Genomic DNA, 23,552 nt, shown 5'->3' with positions numbered 1-23,552 from the left:
ATATTTCATACTAACTACCTGTTATGTCTTTAATTAATTATTCAGAATAATTGCAAATAACAATATCGGGGGGGGGGGGGCAATATACTGGTAGACATGATTAACTGGTAGAAATTTGTCATTGTGGTTACATGCTCTCATGACATTACATTATTATTAGCATTGCAGTTTAAAAACAAGTTATTTTAAGCTGTTGAAACACAATCAGCAGTGAAAAAGAACTCAGTTTTTATGTGTCAAAAGGGCCATCTTTGCAAGTGAAAGCAAACAGCTGTGGAAAAAAAAACAGATGTGCAACAGTATGTTGGATCCAGGCAGCTCTTAAAGTGACAGCAGTCTAATATTCCTGCCGTCTGTCATTATTGTAAATCAACCAACAAAAGAGAGAAAATCTTTATTTGATCTTGACTACATCATATTTGTAACTTTAATAAGAGGAAATATATATATAATTTACACAGTGAAGAATATGCAGTGTTTTTATTCATTCCATTACTTGTACAATTTCTTATTTTATTTGTTCTACTGTATAATTTGTTTTCTTGTCTACACTGAGCTTTTTTTTTTTTTTTTTTTTTTTGGCTAGTATTAGTTTTTTGTGATATTGGTAACAGGTAATTGACAAGAATTTCTATGGTATCAAAAAAAATTATATCATAAAGACATTATTTAAAGCAAAAATAACTATATTGTGATATAATGTTACCATGAAATAAAACAACTCATAACGTCATATAAGATTTTGGTTATATCACTCACCCCTATAACAACTTTAGATAGAGGTTTTTTTTTTTTTTTTTTTTTTTTTTTGAAATCAATATATTGATTGCTTATTGATTCCACTGAACAGAAGCTTATCAATGACCTACAGTCCACAGCAATACATTTTATAAATTTAGTTTGAAGCAGATACATTTGTATTAAGGAATGTGCATGAGAATGACAGCTTATTCTTATTCAGTTATTTAAGCAGTTAATAACAGTTAAAAAGCAGTTAAAAAGTAACCCCCTCCCCCCCCAATATAACACGTTTTTCATGATATGAATGTCAAATTAAACAAACTGAACAAAATATTGTGCACTTTTGGCCACCATTATTGTGTGTGCAACTGAAAAAAAAATATATTATATAAATATACCATCTTTTATTCAATAATTTATTTATTATAATAAATAGAATGAATCTAAATAAAGTTAAAGTGTTAAGAGCACTGAGAGTGCCTAGTTTTAATACATACATTTACATACAAGGTCTTGATGTCATTTGACTAGGGATGTTAAGGTTTCAAAGCAGTAGAAGTGTTGCGACACAGCTGAAACTTTCTGAGAGACCAGAAAAATGCATCTCTCTACCTCCTCTACTTCTATCTTTATTTCTCTCTTGTCTGTATATACCGTTCAGTACACACCAGGAAAGCTGGAGGGAGTGGAGACCACTTCAAAGAGTTGCCCCTCTACCTCCTACGGTGTGTTTGTGTGTGTGGGCTTTTTGAACAAGAGTGACAAACAACTGCATACCAGCACAGGAAGTACTTTTCTCCAGAAAGAAAGGAACACAAAGAGAAAAGATCCTGATCACAAACACGCTATAGAAATATGACAGTATTTCCAATGACCTTGCAGTGATAAACTCTGAATGCATGAAGACAGGCAGCTGAATGCAGCATCTATTTTACCTCCTCTTTCTCTTTCTCTCAGCCATGCTCAGTTACCCAGCAACAAACCGCATCCTTTCATATGATGCAGCGACGCTCAGAATCTGGCGGTCTTTGGAGTGCTGTTCCACCCCTAACCACTAAGGGGCAGTGTGAGGGGGCGGCAGCGAAGAGCAGGCACATGCAAAAAATGACTGAATACTAGGGGTGTAACGATACGCGTATTCGTATTGAACCGTTCGGTACGACGCTTTCGGTTCGGTACGCGGTACGCATTATGTATACCGAACGGTTCGTTGGAGTAATTAATTATATTTGAAAAAAAAAAAAAAAGAGAGAGAAAGAAATATAATGATATGCGTTCAACAAGGTAGCCCAATAACCCAAACAACGTAACAGGCAACGCCCCTGACACTCCCGAAGAAGAAAAAAACACCATCTTATATGTTTATGTTAGGCTACTCAGCAGGCGCTCGCTCACTCAGTACACGCTGAAGGCTCGTTGCAAAATAGCCAATGCGTTTAACAGACTAGAAATGAGAAGATCCTCCAATAACCAACAGGTCTGGTGTTTGGGTGCACTTTGGATTCCCTTTAAGCTATAATGGTGATGGCAAGAGAGTGGTGGATAAATAAACAACGGTATGTCGCATCTGCAACATGACAGGGTACACCAGCGGGATTACAAAAAAAAAAAAAAAAAAACCAGCGGGAATATCTGGGATATATGCGTCAGTACTATCTGGGAAAAGACGAAAAAAAGGAGAAACATGCACGCAGCAAACTATCCCTGCAGCATTTAGACACTATAGCTTACAGGGAATCCAACCCAAACACCAGACCTGTTGGTTATTTTAGGATCTTATATTTCTGGTCTGTTAAATGCATTAGACATTTTGCAACGAGCCTTCAGCGCGTGCTGAGTGAGCGAGCGCCTTAGGGGCCGTTCACATATCGTGCCTAAAAACGCATGGAAAACGCTAAGCGCGTCTTTCTCCTGAGGCGTCTGTCTTTGCTAAGCAACAATGACGTGCTCTCTCCATGAGACGCGGAAATTTCAGCGAAGGATAAATGGATTTGCAGCTCTAAAAATCGCTTGCAGTAGCTCTGCTACTGAATTTATTTCAAAATTGCAATCCATATACAACTATGATCAGCTGTTCCTTCATCTTGGCTGAGCTCTCAACGTTGTTACGGGAAAGGATGAAGCTGATTGGTTGGTTCTTGTCACATGACCCGCGGTGCGCTTGCGGCATTCTGAAAAGTTGAGATGTTTTTACATTTTGCTGTATCTAAAACGTATCGAACCGAACCGAACCGTGACATCAGTGTATCGTATCGAACCGAACCGTGAATTTTGTGAACCGTTACACCCCTACTGAATACTAACAAGAAGATAAATCTCCTGCACCAAAGATCTCCCTAAAAACTTAATCTGTCTCATACTGCAATTCAACACTCCATCTCGGATTCAATTCAGATATTCATCTATCTCAATGACCTCTGGAGCAAAGGAATTTCTCGTAAAAAATTGGCCTCTGATTGAACAGAGGGGACTATCAAAAGCAGAAACATTTAAAATAGAGCGTTAAAGGGATGGCTCAGCCGAAGAAAAAAAAAATTGTCATTATTTAAACATCCTCAGGTCAAATCCATATACTGTAACTCTGTCATTCTTTGAAGATAACTAAGCAGCTCTTTTCTATACAATGAAAAGTGGAAAAACCAGGAATTTTTTAATTTTAATAGTAAATCTGTTGTGCAGCAATTGCTAAAAATAATAATACAAGAATATTGTCAAATTGTAATTTGATTGCATTTTAAAAGCTTAATTAAAATGTTAATGTTTTATTCCATCATTTGGTAAACCACTGATTATCATAACATTTCTGAAAACACAAATCTAATGTATCTACATAATCAAATGATTCATTGCAATTAATTGCATCCAAAATAAAAGTTTTTGTTTACATAATATATGTGCGTGTTGTGTATATTTATTATGTGTATTTAAATACATACACATGCATGTATTAAAGAATGTTATATTTTGTATATTAAATATATTACATATATTTATATATAATATAAATTAAACAAATATAAATACAAGCATGTTAATACATGTAAATATTTTCTAAATATATTCTAACTATTCTGTACTATAATATAGCCTACACATGAAGAATATCAGCCGATATATCTGTATCTGTATTTGTTTACTCCTCTAATACGGTATCAGCATCGGCCCTCAAAAAACCATATTGGTATGGATCTATACAGTAGACAGTAGATAACATCAATTCCCAGGTAATAGTTTTTCCTCACTAAAATTACTTGCTCAGAAATGTTTAAGATTATGAATGCTACTGGCATTTCATGCTGTCTCTACATTAGAGTATGACATTTTCATTTATTCATTTAACTGATGCTTTTATCTAAAATGACTTAATGGTAAATGTGGAAAATGTGGCTTCAGAAATGGAATGGCTGTAACTATACCTGACAGTATTAAAGATACAATTTGAAATGTTAGTAAATGAACTGAGAGCATGTAAAGTTGTTCAAAATCCACGACTCTCTCTCTCTCCTCTCATACACACCATTACACAGAATCACACTAATTGAAATACATAAAACGAAGTATAATGAAATACACAGTGTGGCGCACAAAATCAAACATTCCCATCAATATAACACATGCATATACACACGAACGGACAGTGGCTTTCCAAAGCCGTCAAACCCATATGTTAAGATAAAGAGCACTGGGAAGTCAGCGCATCTGGTGAAAATAAGCAGTTAGCTAAGTGATTAAACATACACTTCAGCCTTCATCACTGCTGGGGTCCGGAGACACAGCCAGACACACAAACACACACACACAAACAAACACACACACATCTCTTTCCCCTCAGAGAAATCAGCGGCTTCTACTTCTAAACAGGTTTATGGATCAGTCTTTTCCCCATACTTCTTATGGTGCAGTTTTGTGCTTGGCACTGATTGCATCAGTCTGCATCAGTTTTTCTCTATTTTAAGCTTGGCTTATCTCATTGTAACTCTAATATAGGTTAAACCTGACAACGGAGTTGAAACGATGGTGTAAAGCTGAAAAATCTACATTATGGACAAGCTCATGGAAACAAGATTTATAAAGGGACTAATTTGTTATCAAAAAATACCAAATTAATGCTTTTTGAAAATTCAGGATAAAACAAAAACAAAAATTAATGGGTATGGTACAAAAACAATTTTTTGGAATAATAATTGTGTGAAATAAAAATCTTCTGCTTTTAGTTTTATATTAACAATATCTTACACATTAAATAAAATTATATTATAAGCCAGTTTATTCATTATATTTATTCAGTTGTAAAACTTATTTAAAATTAATTGAGTTTAAATATTAGACATAAATGGGGCACGGAAAGAGTGTTGGTTAAAAAAGTTAGATGGTTAGGGGAAAAAAGGTATATGAATAAAATATGCAACTTCCCATGAAATTCAGTGGAAATAAAAACAAAATAATAATAATAAAAAAATAAAATAAAAAATTAAATTAAATTAATTTCACGACTATTATGAAATAAACATAAATTATTACATAAATTATGAAAATGGAAATTGTTAAGTTAAAATGTTCCAATGTTTTTATAGTTGTATAAATTTAAGTGCTGTAAAAAGACAAACATCCCTTTTTTCCCACCTGGCTTTTTTGCAGTTCACTAAAACAGCCTGTGGTGTGACAAACACATTTATAATTGTCTACATGTAGTCAATATGAAATAAAAAAAAACAGCATGCATACTTATGTACGAATTAGAAAAGTGCATTTTTGTCACAGTGTCTGGGTTGTGTTCCCTGGGGTTCCACTAGATGTCCTCCTTTCTCACGGTGTCTGTCACCTTATCACTTCCTGTTCCCTTATTTGGTCACCTTCCTCCTTGTTGTGTAATTGATTGTTCCCCACCTGTCTCCTGTTCCCTCATTATCCTTCTGTTTATTTATACCCTGTCTGTCTTAGTCTGTGTTACGGAGTCCTTGTTTAATGTCTGAGTATTATTCAAGTCTGCAAGTCTTGCCTTGCCTTGCCTTGCCTTGCTTTCATGTTTATTTGGATTCTCTGGTTTTGACCTTGCCTGGACTGTTTACCTCTTTGGATTATCCCTTAATAAATGACTTACCTGCAATTGGTTCCCTCTCCCGTGTTTTCTATAACACTGATTGTGACAGAAGGACTCCGTCACTGCAAGAACCAGCGGTATGTCGGCTTATGTCTCCTCCCCAGCCACAGTGCGGGAGAGGAATGGATTTGAAGGAACTCGCCTGGTGGTTTTCCAGGAAACCAGAGGAGGTCGCCGAGGAGGGAGTGGTCGAGAGGACACTCAGAACCGCTCTCAACCAGGGTCGCCCTTCGACCCGGGGCTCGTGTGGGATGGATTAGAGCCATGGTCTCACCATGGCGGACGGAGAGGAGAGAGGAAGCGCATGTCCGCCACGGTGGCGCCACTGCCCATGGTGGCCACTAGTCTAGCGCCACGAGGCAGGATGGACGCCAACACAGCACCACAACACAAGGCGATCATCAGTCCAGTGCCACGGGGAAAGATGGCCGCCAGCTCAGTGCCAACGCCCAAGATGGCCGCTAACACGTTCTTGGATTACTTTTCCACACTGTCAAGGATCTTAGAAATTCCCAAGACTGTTCACGTCACAACTGCTGAGCCAGCGCCACAGTCCAAGATGGTCACCAGCCCAGCACTACAGCACAAGATGGCTGCCAATCCAGCGCCACCGCACAAGATGGCCGCCAGGAGTCTACTGTTCCTCAAAGCCCGGAGGACGTTCCCGAGCGGGCCGCTGCCGTCCAGGAGGACGTTCCCGAGCGGTCCACTGCCGTCCAGGAGGACGTGCCTGAGCAGGCCGCTGGCGTCCCCGAGGCGGTGCCCGATGCTGTTCCGGAGGCCGAGGCGGTGCCCAGTGCTGTTCCGGAGGCCGAGGCGGTGCCCAGTGCTGTTCCGGAGGCCGAGGCGGTGCCCGATGCTGTTCCGGAGGCTGAGGCGGTGCCCGATGCTGTTCCGGAGGCCGAGTCGGTGCCCGACGCCGTAACCGAGGTGGTGCCCGAGGCCGCTCCCGATGCCGTGACCGAGGCGGTGCCCGAGGCCGCTCCCGATGCCATGACCGAGGCAGTGCCCGAGGCCGTTCCAGAGGCAGTGCCCGAAGCCGAGGTGCCTCACGTCTCCACAGGCAGTCCAGAGTCGAGTCAGGTGCCAGTGGACTCTCCGGAGTCGAGTCAGGTTCGGGCTGACCCTCCGGAGTCGAGTCAGGTTCGGGCTGACCCTCCGGAGTCGAGTCAGGTTCCGGATGACCCTCTGGAGTCGAGTCAGGTTCCGGCAGACCCGCCGGAGTCGAGTCAGGTTCCGGCTGACCTTCCAGAGTCGAGTCAGGTTCTGGCTGACCCTCCGGATTCGAGTCAGGTTCCGGCTGACCCTCCGGAGTTGAGTCAGGTTCCAGCTGACCCTCCGGAGTCGAATCAGGTTCCGGCTGACCCTCCAGAGTCAGGGCTAGTCACCGCTGACCCTCCAGAGTCAGGCAGGTCACGGGTGATCTTCAAGGACAGAGTCAAGTCACTGGGGATCTTCTAGGACTGAGTCGAGTCACCATTGATCTTAATGAGCAAATACAAGTCACCAATGGTCCTCATGTACAAGTGCAAGTCACCGATGGTTTTCATGAACAAATGCCAGTCACCAATAATCTTCGCGAGCAGAGTCAGAGATCAGAGATCTTCTGGAGTCCAGTAAAGACACCAGGGGATTACCAGAGTTTCGTAGTCCCGTTGGTCCGGCCGCACGGAGGTCTGCTCCGCCTTGGGGGGCTCTCGTCCTGACTACGTGGTTGTGGTGGTCTTCTGCTCCGCCTTGGTGGACTCCGGCCTCGACCACAAGGATGTGGTGGTCTTCTGCTCCACCCTGGGGGGCTTCCGCCCTGACCACACAGTTGTGGTGGTCTTCCGCTCCACCCTGGAGGGCTCTGGCTTCGACCACATGGCTGTGGTGGTCTTCTGCTCTGCCCTGGGGGGCTTCCGCCCTGACCACACGGCTGTGGTGGTCTTCTGCTCCGCCCTGGTGGGCGCCACATGATGTCCTTTATGGACTTCTGTTTTGTGTTCTTGGTTTCTGTTATGTTTCTGTCTGTTCCCCTCAGTAAGTCTGGCCCTCCGTCTCCCCCTGAACCTCCTCCGGTCCTCCTCCCTCCTGGTCTCCCTGTTTTGTGTTTACACTTCTGGTGTCTGTTCCCCATGTTTTTCTTTTCCGGCCCTCCGTCCCTCCCCCTGAGACTCCACCTGTCTGCCTCCCTCCTGGTCTCTGTGTTGTGTCTTGTCGTGGAGTGTCTGGGAGCCGCTCCGTAGAGGGGGGGTATTGTCACAGTGTCTGGGTTGTGTTCCCTGGGGTTCCACTAGATGTCCTCCTTTCTCACGGTGTCTGTCACCTTATCACTATCTGTTCCCTTATTTGGTCACCTTCCTCCTTGTTGTGTAATTGATTGTTCCCCACCTGTCTCCTGTTCCCTCATTATCCTTCTGTTTATTTATACCCTGTCTGTCTTAGTCTGTGTTACGGAGTCCTTGTTTAATGTCTGAGTATTATTCATGTCCGTCAATTCTTGCCTTGCCTTGCCTTGCCTTGTCTTTGTGTCTTGTTTTCATGTTTATTTGGATTCTCTGGTTTTGACCTTGCCTGGACTGTTTACCCCTTTGGATTATGCCTTAATAAATGACTTACCTGCAATTGGTTCCCTCTCCCGTGTTTTCTATAACACTGATCGTGACAATTTTAAAACAGTCAAACTGCAGGACAACACGGTCACCGCTTGAAATGTCATGTCACCCATTCATTACAATCACTGTACCATGTTATTTTACACATAGTAATTCCCCAAATATGAATGCAAGAGGTAACGTGCTGGTGTGGTAATAATAATTAGAGAAACGAATGTAAGGTTTCCATTGTGATGTACAACATGTCGTGTGTGTGTGTGTGTGTATGGGCAAGCTTGGAGAATGTGAATATTATTGGCCATGAAAAGGGCATGCTTGCACACAGCAGGAGCTGCCTGGAGCCTTCAATCTACTGCAAGAAACAGTCAGGAATAACCTTATACCAGACTCTGAGTCAGTGCTTGTGTCTGATAAAGAAATGTGAGTGTCTAAAGAGTCTGTGTGTCACCTTGTGCACCTTAAAGGTACCAAATTATGTTTTTATACTGATACCTGCTGCAAGCCACATTTCTGAGCAGCATTTTGTATATAAAGAAGGGTAACCGTTAACCTCAAGTATTGTAGAGAATACTTGACTAGGGAATGTTTGACTCCGTCAGGTACGTCATTAGTGGACCAAGAGCTTGGGGCTTTAGCATGTGTTGACTGCTTTTCATATACTCGACTGAAGATGTTCCTTTTTTGGCAAACTGACGCATGATCTATTTAAAGCAAAAATCTTATAGTTAGTGATATATAAGTTTTAATATGCAGTAATGAAGGCTACCTGCATTCCAGTATATGACATTTTAATATATACACGTAAGTCTTTTGAAGCAACTCATAAATAACTGAAACTAAAAGTCTTATAAGAATGTTTCGGGTTCAAAACGTCAAGTTAAATAAGCTAGGTATGCTGTCAGTGAAATTATGCAGTATAAAAATACATTTTATTTTTGAGAGTTGCTAAATATATTACATTTAAAGGATTAAACATTTCCCTAGAATAAAAAGTAGCTGTAATTTATTCATCCTCAGGCCATCCAATATTGTTCATCTGAACAGATTAGGAGAAATCACCATTGGATCCTTTTCAGTGAATGGGTGCCGTCAGAATAATAAAAACATCACAATAATCCACATGACTCCCGCCCATCAATTAACATCTCGTGAAGAGATAAGCCGTGTTTGTAAGAAACAAATCACTAATTAAGGCATTACTGTTCCTTCTGGCCAAAATATGAGTCCATAATCCATAATAATGTATGAACATCTTCTAACAGTTGGCGCCGATTTCATTGTATAGGCAGTGCTTCGAGATGTAGTGCTGTTGTGCTTCGAGCAACATGAGTTCGAGTACCAGCTTGGGGACCTTTCATGATCCAATAAATAGATATTTAAATATCTAAATTAAAACAGTAAGGGTTCCTACGCAATTAAGAAAAATGGAAATTGATTTAAGTCATTTCCAGGAAATGCATGAAAAAAGGCAAATGCAACACTGCTATTTTATTTGTGCTTATTTCATTCATAAACTAATTTAGCTACTTTGCACACTATTTACAGTGTAGTAATTTTAGAGGATTGTGAAAAACAACATGAATTCCTTTAGCTCACCGGTTCCCGCAGAGTTAAAAAAGAATTACACTTAAGTAATTTTCATGTCTGGAAAAACTATGGGGGAAAAAAGAGAACAGAGTGTCGGAAAACTATTTCGACTATTTGCCCTATTCAGTGTTCTAAAACATAAAATTAATAATTTCTAAAACACTGAGGACATTTGAGGGACTCAAACACAACTATTAAAAAAGATTCAAACATTCACTGATGCTCCAGAAGGAAACGAGATGCATTAAGAGCTGGGGGGTGAAAACTTTTGGAATTTGAAGATCAAGGTAAATTGTACTTAATTTGTGTACCGGGAAACATACAAGTATCTTTTGTTGCTTACGAAGGGCAGAACTAAATAGAAAAAAATTATATTTCAACAAAATAAGACAAATTTGGCCATCTTCATTGTGTTCAAAAGTTTTCACCCCCCAGCTCTTAATGCATCTCGTTTCCTTCTGGAGCATCAGTGAATGTTTGAATCTTTTTTAATAGTTGTGTTTGAGTCCCTCAAATGTCCTCAGTCTGAGAAGATGCATCTCAAAATCATAAAGTCACTGCTGGAAAGGGTTCAAATATGCAAAGATGCTGGAAAACTAAAGAATCTGCAGGACCTTAAAGATTTTTCTGAAGAACGCTGCTCAGTTTAACTGTTCAGAACAAACAAGGGACTCATGCACAACCATCACAAAACAGAAAGACAGTCGAGGATCATCAGGTAACAGAACACAGTATTAAGAACCAAGGGTTCCCAAACTTTTGAGTGGGGTTATTTTAATAATTTCAAAAAAAAATTTGTCTTGTGGACTAAATGTTAATATCTTTTATGTACAATATCTTACTCAGGACAGTACTATATAAAATATAACATGCATTTAGTATGATCTCTCTTATTTTTTGAAAATTACTCATATTTTCACAGATTCTGCAAGGGGTGCCCAAACTTTCGAGCCCCACTGTATATATAAATATACACTGTATACACACACACACGCGCGTTTGTTTTTGTGAAAAGTGTGGACATACCATAGGTGTAATGGTTTTTATACTGTACAAACTGTATATTGTATGGCCCTACACCAACCCTACACCTAACCCTAACCCTCACAGGAAACTTTGTGCATTTTTACTTTCTCAAAAAAAAAAAAAAAAAAAACTCTGTATTAATGTATAATTAATACTATGTATAATTATTCTGTATTATTTCTAAGCATTTTAAAAATGGGGACATGGGTTATGTCCTCATAAGTCACCCTCTCCTTGTAATAACTGTGTCATACCCATGTCATATACAAAGTTGTGTCCTGATATGTCACAAAATGCGCACACACACACACACACACACACACACACACACACACATACACACACACACACATAATACTTATTTCTAGCCTTGAAATCTGATTTGCAGAGAGAAGTGCAGTATTCTACTGATAACAGAACTCCAACTGTTAATAAATAAAACTGTTTTTGTGACACAGTAGTTTTAGTCAACTTCAAATATGCAGTTCATCCACCTTTAAAAAATTAATATTAATTTGAACTTCACATCACTGTTTTTAACCTTCCTGAATATCGTATCCTATTGACTTTCATTCCAAGTACATTAGTGTAAAGTAAGAGAAGGTCAAAGTCATTGTCTGTGCATTGTGCATCACAGACGCTGTCGTTGCTTGACTTCTTTTGAACCCAGAACACTCCTTTGAGAGTTTTCACTTTCAATACTCCAATACTCAACCCTTTATCACCTAGAAAGGCCAAATGAAAGCTGATACCTTTGGGTAATGAAGACCCTTAGAAATAGGACACCTAATACACAAGGAGCTCACGCATAAGAGGCACAGAATAACACCTCTTAACACATTACCTCATAATACTGTTGTTCTGTAGTGGCAGAATCACAAATAAAAAGGTCCTGTAATATACACAGAAAAGGCATTGCATTATTCATAACTGCGTGGCGTTAAACAGGTGGTTACTACTTAATCACTGGAGGACTGTCCTATTTCTCATACTGTACTGCTGCAGTATTCAATGTCATTTTATGACACTGTGAACATTTGTGGTTAGTAAGATTTTCAAATGTTTGTGCTCACCAAGGCTGCATTTATGTGCTCAAAATCTAGTGGAAACATTAATACTGTGAAATATTATTATAATTTGTAAAATGTCATTTATTCCTGTGATGCAAAGCTGAATTTTCAACATCATTATTCCAGTCTTTAGTGTCAAATGGCCTTCGGAAATTTTTCTAATATGATGATATGATGCTAAATTATTAAAAATATAATTGATTATATGTTTGGCTAAACATGATTTATCTTTTTTCCAAAGTTCTTTGAAGAACAGAAAGCTCAAAAGAAAAGGAAATATTTCAAACAGAAAACGTTTGAAACATTCTTAATATCTTTATGATCACTTTTTAGCATGATGATGAGTTCTTGCTAAATAAAAGTACTAATTAAGAAAAAACGGACCGACTTTTGAATGAGAGTGTTGCATATAGTCTAACGATACATTACAGAATGCATTAAAAGTGGGATATTATCTGCTGGGAATTGTGTTCACATGAGGCAGAGTGGGGTCTGTGTGCGCTCTGTAATAAAGTTTTGCTTTGAAAAAAATTCTAATTTTTTTTGGATCTAAGAGATGTTTGATCCTGAACCAGACCCCCTAATTGGAGTCTGTGATCTAAACAAAACTCCCATGAGCTGCATCTATAACCACAACTAAAACTGAAGCCCAGCTGAAGAAATGGAGAATTACCAACCTGCTTTCTAGTCAGTAATGATGCTTGATCTGTGCCACAGATGCTATTTCTGAGCTCTCCGTGCTCTGAAAGCAGCACAACCTCATGCAGTCCTGTGTGAGGTGTTCTCTGTGGTGCTAAAACCAGCTATAGACAGTCTCTGTATTCAATAGTATAGTATTATATGAGGAAGGAATGTGCTGCTAGCTTGCACCAATCTATTTCTATTCCTCGCTTTCTATTAGAAATCACAGCTTTCAAAACCACATTATAAAATGAGATACTGGCCTAAGAAAAACACCCACAATAAAGTCTCCATTCTGGGCCCAGATTCACCAAAAAAATTAAGTAACACTTTATTTTAAGGACCAGTTCTCACTATTAACTACTTGCTTATTAGCATGCATATTCCTAGCATATTGGCTGTTTATTTTATTTTCTGCTAGATCCCTTAATCCTATCCCATACCTAAATGTAACAACTACCTTACTAGCTACTAATAAGCAAAACTTGTAGTTAATAGTTAATGGAGAGAGTTGGTCCCCAAACTAAAATGTGACCAAACTGTCTTAAAAAAAAATAAATACAAAAAGATTGAACATTCCTAGGTGTAGTTCTTGAAAGATTCTTCTTTCAGAGTCTTTAATATACTCGGAAAGACACTGTTGTTTTTTTTTTTTTCTTAAAAAAAAAGTTACTGTATGCTTTAATGCTTCATATTTGAAACAATCCAATAAATTCCTTAGTTATCTTACCCATGGGGAAAAATCTAGAAAAAGAGAAGAACGATAAGATGATATAAAGCAAAGAATTGTAGAATCTTTCATGAATCTGGCCCTCTGTGTCTTTGTCTATATGCTGTATGACTCAAGTCCATTTATCAGCTTATATTTTTCAATCAATTGTATCACCAGCCAGGTGAAAATCATCAAAATTTGTAAACTACATGACTTAAGGTAATGGGTTTGTTCAGAATGAGCAAAACCAATGGTGATTCTTTACAGAGCAACATTACAAACGATTCATCTAATAAAATATATAAAATATAAAAACCTCATCGAACCTTTATATGGGCTGCTGGAACATCTCTGACCCTCTAATGTATCTATAGGGTCTCCGGCATGACCTCTGCTCATCCGTGTGAGACAGCCTGGGATCTATGTTATCATACCTGCTGGGATTCTGATGAAATTTTGCTGTGCGATTACCTCCTGCTGTTTAACACACACATGGGAGCGCAGATGGATGAGATAGCACAGCCAGCACATGAAAAAATAATCAAGCAAGAGGAAAACAGCCGACAAGGTTGTTTGTTTGATGTGTATTGCTGTTGCACGTGTGCATTAAAAGAACAATGCCCTGCTTGTGAGGTTTACTGTAATCTGAACAGATCGCATTCACAAGACTACAAACGAAGTCCAGCAGAAATAGGCTATTACCTATAACATTTAAAGAAACTTTCAATACTAAGTTTGACAGAAAAAAATGCAAAACACTTTTTTCAAATGTAGCCCCAAAATGCTTCAGGGGGGAAAAAACTCAGGAAGCATCATCTCCGCCTCCCGTTTCTCTTTCCTGTCTGAGATGCTGAAATGATTAAATTCAACTGTGCCAGTAGCCATGAGAGCTATTCACAAATCACAAAGCCCTCGTGCTGAGCCGCACTCCGCCACAAGATCGAACAGCTGTCTTATCTCAACTTACAATCACCCTCTCTGTCCAAAACACAGAGAAGAACATCCGTCCCCTCCGAACCCGATCCAAATGCTTCGCTTATCTAAATATAAATCACTTATCTAAAGAGTTCAAAATCAGATCAATTGAGCTGTACAAGCAAAGCAGTTCGTCGAAAGGAAGCCAAGCAAGTTTGAAAAGAAAACGTCTGAGCTGAGCGTGCATCTGTTCTCAGAAAAGATCATCGAGATTACAATGTGACAGATTTTCTTCTATGTCCTTCCAGGGATATACACTTATAATCACAATGCCGTGGCTTTGTGTGTCTTTCATTCGCCTGTTCTCAAAAAAAAAATATATATATATATTATTATAAAACAACTGAAATCCAGCCTGATTTCCTAACAATATTTGTTCTTTATTATCCAAATTCTTGACAAATAAAGTCCTCATTTGCTATAACTTAACTAATAATATACTGTATATTCTCAAATTGTATCCATTAAAACTCATATTACACCCATCAAAATTATATATTCAAAGTGTTTTCCTCAGTGAAAAATATTTCTTCATGCCTCAAAATGGCTTTAAATGTACACTTTATACCCTTAAAGGGATCGTTTACCCACAAATGAAAATTACCCCATGATTTACTCACCCTCAAGACATCCTGGGTGTAAATTACTTTCTTCCTTCAGATGAATACAACTGGAGTTATATTAAAATAGCTCTTCCAAGCTTTATAATGGCAGTGAAAAGGGGGTTGAGATTTTGAAGCCAATAAAATGCATCAATCCATCATAAAAAAGGGGGAGGAGCTTGCTAAGATTATAAAGTACAATTTCTACGGTAAAGCAATGACTGATTTCAACGGTTTTCAAGGATGAATTTTGAGATTTTAAGCTTTCAAATGATATAAGTGACCCTGGACCACAAAACAAGTCTTATGTCACTGGGTTATATTTTTAGCAATGGCCAAAAAACATTACATGGGTCGAAAGTATACATTTTTATTTTATGCCAAAAATCGTTATGATATTAAATAAATATCATATACCATGAACATATTTTGTAAATTTCCTACCGTACATATATCAAAACTGTTTTTTTTTTTTTTTTTTTTTGTAGTATTACGCATTACTAAGAATTGATTCGGACAACTTTAAAGGTGATTTTCTCAGTACTTTGATATTTTTGCACCCTCAGATTCCAGATTTTCAAAGAGTTGTATCTCAGCTAGGGATATGCTGGTATCAAATTTTCCTGTTACGATTAATTGCTCATGCTTTTATAACGGTAAAAGGTATTATCACAGTATTGAAATTGAGTTTAAAAAATATAGTATAATAGGTTAAACAACAAATAACCTTTAAATAAAGTAATACAAAAAATATATAAAGTTAAAAGTTTTGCACAGATTAAAGTGCAAAAGAACTGTAAAGACTCATAGGTATCACTTTACAATCTCATTAGTTAACCATTAACATTCAGAATGAGCAATAGCTACATTTGCTAGAGAAGTTATTAATCTTTGTTAAAAAAAAATAAAAATACAAGTCTTAGTTCTTGTTAGCTCATTAAATAATACAGTTGCAACTTTACATTTTAACAATGTGTTATTAAATATTGGAATACCTAAGATAAATGAATGTTCAGATGAATCTTTCATTAGCAGTTTGTTAACCAATGAATTAACTAATGTTAAAAATGAAGCCCTGATGTAAAGTGTGATGATCAAAACACTTTCAAACTATATCTATGGCATGTTGTAGTCCAGATTAAAATAGCCTATTAAGTCTTAATACTGAAGTATTTGATACTGTGTTGAACATCACAGCAAATACACAAATCTGAATGGCTATTTAAAATTATTATTAAGTATTGCAGCTGCTTATTTATGGGGTTTCCAAAGTGAAGGCTGCTTTTTTCTGCAGTTTAGCGCCATCTGCTGTCAGAGAGTGAATGTGCTTTCATTCAGCAGGTCTCTCAGGTGTTCCCCATGTGCTTCTCATGCCTGCTTGTTTACATCAGAGTGAGTGACATGCATTCAGCCAAGTATGGTGACCCATACTCAGAATTAGTGCTATGAACTTATCCCATCCTATGTGCACACACACACACACACACACACTGTGAACACACACCCGGAGCAGTGGGCAGAAGAGGAGGAATAGTGAATTATACTGGATCATATATACAGGTCAATGTATCAGAATTGCAATATATTTTTATGTATATCTCTCTACAACGTCACACACGTAATGGTAATTTATATCATTAGCTTTTGGCTTGACTGCATTATCAAACAGCTAATACTGTGTTACAAATGTTACACAAACCATGTTCCTGCTGGACATCTCAGAGAACCACCTTCTAAAACTCAACATCCATATGTGTAAACACTTTGCTAATGATATGAAAAAACCTGCCCTACAGGTTAACAAGATTGGTTACATGTTTGTGACATAAGAAACGAGTGATTTCAAACCATGTCTTTGCTACACTGGAATTCAAAGAGAAAATACTCAGCAATGGTGTTCACTGATGAATTTGCACATGGTTTGTCTTTAAGCATATTAAAAACAGCAGACCAACATGTAAACAAATTTTAAAACTTGATTTCCACCACAGGGGGCCTTTAAGCAACAAGAATTCAATATGAAATTCTCTAAAATGACACCATTAAAATGTAAATGGGCGGAGCTTAGTCTCCATTAAACAATGAAATACCCGTCCCTTAGGAGAGGCTCTTTGACCGGAGACCCATCTTCAGATGCAAAACAACAGTTAATGTGAGTGTGGGGTTTTAGGTCATCGCAGGGGTCAGACTGGAACATGCTAAAAGGTCAAAAGGTTGCAGTTATTTACTCACCAGGTCATGGTTGATTGAGTTGGAATCATCCTCAGGAAAGGGGATGTATACAGCTAAGGCCATGCAGTTGGCGAAAATCGCTATTAATATAAAGACATCAAATGGCCTGAGATGAGAGTTAAGGAGTAGAACAACCAGTGTCCCTGTGGCTCAGTGGTAGAGCATTATGTTAGCTGTGCAAAAGATTGTGGGTTCAAGTCCCAAGGAACACCCATACTGGTTAAAAAAATAGTGTATAGCCTGTATGTGCTGTAAGTCGCCTTGGATGAAAATGCATCAATGTAAGAAAGAAAATTAATCATTATTAATAACTAGGGTCAGAGGCTATATATGTATATCCAGTCATTCTTGTGAAGGTTTACAAGTTAAATTTGCTAGCATTTTCATTTAATTTCCAAGGGTCTGAAAAACTAATTTCTGTTCTTTATAAGCCCTATGTATTATTACAATTATGGCATAAGACTGCTGATTTGTTTTTTATTTCTCGCAATTTCAACAAAATTTCACCTTGGCTTACAAGTTAAGTATCTAAATTTCCTTGGTGATATTTAATTTGCAAATAATATTTAAAATATGACAGAAAACAAGACGGTCACACCGACCCTGTTGATCTGTAAATCTTTATTATTCAACCGAGCTATATTTCAGCTTGTGATTGCTCAAAAGGGTCAGAAGTAAGTAAATAGCAGTGAGTAGCTACTTGCATGCGGTTTAACAGTGAAAAGTCCATCACAACAGCACTGACTCATCTGCTCTGCTTTCCTGCTAGTGAGACGTACAAAATGTAAATAAAACTGCTGTGAGTCAGAGGACCTGAAAATGCTGCAGTCTACATTAAATATTTGACAGTCATTCATATAAATCCATCATCTGCTTTCACAAAAATGCCTAATTTTGTGTGACAAGGATGCATTTTATGCTACATTCTGGGTTGCGTCTCACATTACACTTAATGCGTTTTTTTTTTTTTTTTAATCCAGTGCAATGCTCTAATTTCACGCTGCTAAATACTCTTATTAGGCCATGAGCTAGGACACTAAAATGTTATTTCATGCACCATTCAGGGATGGTCAAGTTCTCTCTGACTTTCCCATGATTCCCTTGAGGAAAGACGAGCCTGGTGATGCTAGGTTAACATATCTACACAAATGTTAACACTTACAATGCTTGTTTCACTGTACATTATATTGTATAACACCAATATGCAGCTTTAAAAAAATTTGACATTCTGTGCTATACAGTACATCCTCTCTCGAAGAGAAATCTAGAGCCTGGAAGCCATAGCTCCTTTATCTTCCTGTAGGGCCGGGGAACAGATGTTCTTTTCAAAGCTCAGCTACACATGCTGACTTGCGTTTGAGATTAAGGTGTTTCTCACTGCAGGGTACACAGCCTCTCTCTAAGAAAGACCACTGGACAAGCTTCTACCAGAGATCACGTGCTAGGATGTCTGCTCTAGATGCAAAGATGGACTACTTTCATTGGTTTACCTGTTCTCTTGATGATTCACTCAATTACTGTACTTCATCCCGCCTTCACCTATTTTCAGCACAGGCCACGAGCAAACCACACCATATTTTAGTTTTCCAGAGAAATAATGCCAGAAGAAACTCCAAAGTGTATTTACAAACAACTAACTCGGATTTGAAAGCCAAAGCACTCACAATTTTCAGCGGACTCAACCTATAAATTACTTAATTATAGTTGTTTTACCATTAAGTTGTGCATAGTTTTCTTCTGCAAAAGACAAAGTATTTTAAAGAAAGTTGAGGTCTAAACAACTTTGACCTCCTTTGTGTGAAAAAAAGGGGTAAAAGTAGTAGTCATACAGGTTTGGAACAACACAAAGGCAAGTAAATGGTTACAAAATTGTCATTTGGGGAAAAAAAAACTCGGATATGAGAACATTTAACAGCCCAATGGCCTCGATATTAATCAATCCCAATGTTGTTCACACAGTAAAGGATACTTCCACTCCACGAGGCTGATACAGGCCCGGCGGATGGGGTTGTTGAGGTTGAGGCAGAAGAGAGCTCTCTGCGGCCGCGTATTGGCCGAACTGCCCTGTTTTTTGCTCTTGGCATACTGCTGCCGCTTCTTCTGGGCCAGCGAGCCGACCGGTATCACTGACGGTACAGGCACGGAGGCTGCGGGGGGTGCGGCAGGAGTCGCAGCAGGGCCGTTGGCGCTCATGGTGCGGGCGTGGGCCGGAGCGGGGCATCCACCAGCATGGGCCTGCCAGGGGAGAGGGCGCTGGAGCGGAGGGTCTCACCAACAGGCTGGCACGTCACCAGAGACAGGGACTCTGGTTCTGCTGGCATAATTTGCCTCTGTGAAAGACAGAGAGGAGAGTTAGAGAGAAAACGAGAAAGCACAGAGAATACAGTGGGAGGCTGTGCAGTGACTTCCTTCCCTGCTACATTATATTATGCAACAATGTGGGCGTAGGACTAAAAGATGCATACAGTATGTCTTTGGGTCTAAAAGGCAAGTGTCTCAACCAAGGTTTGTGAGCAATCCAACATGTAAAAGACGTGGGCACCAAAAGAACCTCTATATTTAAAGGAATAGTTAATAGGAACATGAAAATTCAGCCCTTATTTACTTACTTTCGCGTCAAAAACACTATAAATGCAGCCTATATGACTCATGCGCTATATTTAGGTTTTTATGAAGAGATATGATAGCTTTTTGTGAGGATGGACCCTTCTAGTGTTGTAAAGATGATTATATTTACATTTATATTACGTGGTTAACACTGCTTTGTGTGTGTTTCTTATATAAATTCTAAGGGAGTGATGGCAAATTTAACACATTTCTCTCTTCTGACCAACATAATCTTTTGATATATTTTTTTACCATTTTATGAAAGTCATAGAAGCACAAAGCATGCTTTTATTTTCCTTTGCTGATGGAGCAAACGTGAACACAAAAATGTATTTGTTTCAATTTATAGAGGTTATAATCTATAGCGCTTTACCCAGCAATGACAGACTCTGCTTTTGAGAAGCGAGGAAATGTAAAAAGCATTCATTAGGCAAACATTTAAGCCGTTATTTTTTACTTAAAGGCACTTTCTTTAATCTCTTTCTTTAATTTGTAACACTTTAAAATAAGATTTCTCAACAAACCAGGGCAGCAAAAAGAAAAAGCATAACATGCTGCTATTATTAGGATAATGCCACAAAAAAAAAAAAGTTACAGCCTGTGGAAAAATCAATGTGTGTAGCGTGACCCAATGAAAACCAGCCTGCAAACAGATGCATTGTGGCAGAGAATCACACTATACCATCATCCCCACATAAAAACAGACATTATCAGCAAACAACGGCAAGAAAAACACCCTCTGTATTGAAATACTAGCAAAAAGCACACATCTGGGCTCACGGGATCCACAAATGTCACTCAAATACATCCGAGTCCTTGAACCACTAGGCCCTTCAGAGGAAATGAAGACATGCATGGAAAGGTCATATTGCCTGTATACATTTCCCTTCAAGCATTTGTCAGCCATCGGATTGTGAAAAGACATGTCATCCAAATATGTCACAAATTCAAGCCTATGCTCTGCTGTGATTGGATATGCTATACAATAAATGTTTATCTTCACACTTATGATATAGGACATAATAGTGCACTATATCCTTGTCAAATACTGGCTCTTATATTAGATATATTTATCACTGTAACGTCATGGATGATGCACACTGATAAAGAAATATAGCTCCTTAATGATTTCATTCGAATAGTGCTTGCATAGATACTAAACGTTGACGTTTAAACTATTTTGCAGGACAATGACACATATTGTCATTGTAACATCCCACAGCAATGATGAATTTAGAGCCATAACGCATATTTTTGATGACATATATGAATGCTTAATGCGTATAGATACAGAGGCTCGTGACTCTAAGACAATAACTGTAGCGTCTCTGCTCAAGAATGAAATATTGCATGTATACTGCAGCCGAATCCGTGTCTTTCTTTAGATGATGCCAATGATGCTCAGTTGCAACAGCTGTGATGCGTCTTTATAGTCACCGACTGTTCAGTTCTTTAAAAAAAAACGTCTGATTATGACAAGCAGTGGAAACATCAAAGGTCTAACAGGACCCAAACGAGCGCAAAAGCCTCTGCATCAGCATCATCAGCATCTTTCCAGCTCTGACTCGGACTCAAAACAAGTGCACTCCATCATTTCAAAAGATCCGTTTTAACTCGACACGCGCCAGGCCGCTGCGTGACTATCGTACCTTTGATGAGGTCTTTCCTTTCAGCTGAAGAGGATGGTGATTCGGCTTATATCCAGAGATAAAACTCCGACATCGATTAAAACGCTCAGGTCCGATCTGACACGGTAAATTCAAAGTCATCAGTATGCATTCTTTATTTTGCGCGTGAGAGAGCGCGAGAGCTTCCTCGCGTTCGGCGCGCGCTGCCCGTATTTAAGCGTCACGCGGCGTCGGTGAACGGTGAAATGAGCTGAACTCCCCCTCTGGCTGTGCATGCACAAACCGAGCACACTTTAATGAGGAGCGCTGTGATTCGAATCATTTATGGAATCGGTTCGTTTAAATGGATAGTTTCTTAAGACCACTTGAGCTACTTGCTATCACTCAGTTCCCGGATTTTACTGTTCTTGTTTGTTATATTTATCGCTTCAGTATTGGTAGAAAAAATGCTGTTGACAAAAGTTGCTGTTCACATTATGTTAACATTAATATTAACAGTCTACTACGTCTGCAAGATGTCTAAAGATAGTTTGACCTGGAAAGCATACACACATCAGATGTCAGTTTTACATAGGCTACATTCTAAATCATACTTAAAAAAAAAAAAAAAAAAAAAACATGTAATCATATGCGTATGGTTTTCAGATCAAGTGATCATACACAGACACCAACAAACTGATGCAACCCTGTTTCTGGTGAAGAGGGAAAACAGACAAAAATAAACTTTCAAATTTAGCCAGAATATCGATTAAAAACTAATTACTGAATTACAGGTTCTTTCCATAAGGAGTGGAGGATGAATGTGAACAGGTGAGACGGTTTTTTAACTATTATTTATAGCTATTTACAAATTAGCATCTAATTAAAACTATAGATTTCGTAACATATTGTGTTTCTTTTTACAACAATACAAACAATTATGATAATTAATTAATATATTAGTGTCCGTTTCTCGATTTTGTTAACACGTGAGCTTACTCAAAGTCAGTCCTTACGAATCGATTCGACCGAGTCTTCGATAAGAATTGGTTGAAAAAAAAGAATCATTCGTTCGAGAATTGCGACTCGGTTAACTGACAGCAAGAATGAACAAACTGCTGGCAGGTGTTTGGCAGTACGCAATAGAGCAACATGTATTTGCTAATAATAATAATAATAATAATAATAATAACAATATGCTAATATCAGTAACTGTGACATGTTTATATCCATGCAACTTTATTTTTTTATATATATATATATATATATATATATATATATATATATATATATATATATATTATATACACATTGCTGTTTATATGTATCTTTTTATGATTAATCCCCTTAAATTCAATAATCCATAAACTTTGAGCAATAAATTCTATATAAATATTATCGATTACAGCAGGAACCAAAGATTCACATGATAAGGTTGCTTTTATGAATCTGATCAAATGTCATCATAAAACCCATGATGAAGCTGTAGTAAAGTCCATGTGTTTCTCTGATGTGACCGGTGAAAGGGTCAGACAAGCCTCAGGCTCGCTGTGGGACCGGGTTAGATCTACTTCTAGTGTCCACTTACCTGTCAAACAGATATAATGGGTATTTCAGCCAATCAGCATTCAGAATCTTTCCTGTCATTGTTACATGACATGAGCCTATACTGTTCAGCGAAGAACACAGAAATGTTAAAAAAAAGAAAAACATCTCAGGGGTGATTTTTATAGAAACTAACAGATTGTATTTTAATAAATTCTTAATTGTTTATGTGTGTACTTTTCAAATAAGTTTTGGGTATAGATTGTTTCCTCAGACCCTCAACTTCAACTACACTGAGGATTTTTTGAAGCTGTAAATAAAACATAGATTACTGAAATATTTGTTTAATAAGAAAATATACTTATTTCAGTCTTTCTAAATTCCACATTTAATTCAAAGTGTCACTTTCACTCTATTTTAGCTGTTTCTTTGTTATTATTTCTTACAAAGTTTGTGTCAAAGGATATCA

At 38.3% G+C, this 23,552-nt stretch overlaps 1 protein-coding gene across 6 annotated transcripts in view; it reads right to left on the bottom strand.

The window, feature by feature from the left end:
* LOC127968377 (voltage-dependent L-type calcium channel subunit alpha-1D-like) overlaps nt 1-21,771 on the bottom strand; it is a 98,278-nt gene extending 76,507 nt beyond the window's left edge. For all 6 annotated transcript variants that reach the window (XM_052569548.1, XM_052569550.1, XM_052569549.1 and 3 more), the window contains exons 1-3: nt 21,581-21,771; nt 19,294-19,654; nt 17,325-17,430 (exon numbers count right to left, since the gene is read on the bottom strand). In XM_052569548.1, the coding sequence (XP_052425508.1) occupies nt 17,325-17,430; nt 19,294-19,517 (330 nt within the window). In that variant the 5' untranslated portion in view covers nt 19,518-19,654; nt 21,581-21,771. The remainder of the gene's footprint in view (nt 1-17,324; nt 17,431-19,293; nt 19,655-21,580) is intronic.
* Between the last annotated feature and the right edge of the window lie 1,781 nt (nt 21,772-23,552).

This window comes from Carassius gibelio, chromosome B11 (assembly GCF_023724105.1).
Source record: "Carassius gibelio isolate Cgi1373 ecotype wild population from Czech Republic chromosome B11, carGib1.2-hapl.c, whole genome shotgun sequence".
NCBI lineage: Eukaryota > Metazoa > Chordata > Actinopteri > Cypriniformes > Cyprinidae > Carassius > Carassius gibelio.
Note: the sequence above shows the minus strand (reverse complement) of the source record. Positions and strands in the feature narration are given on the sequence as shown.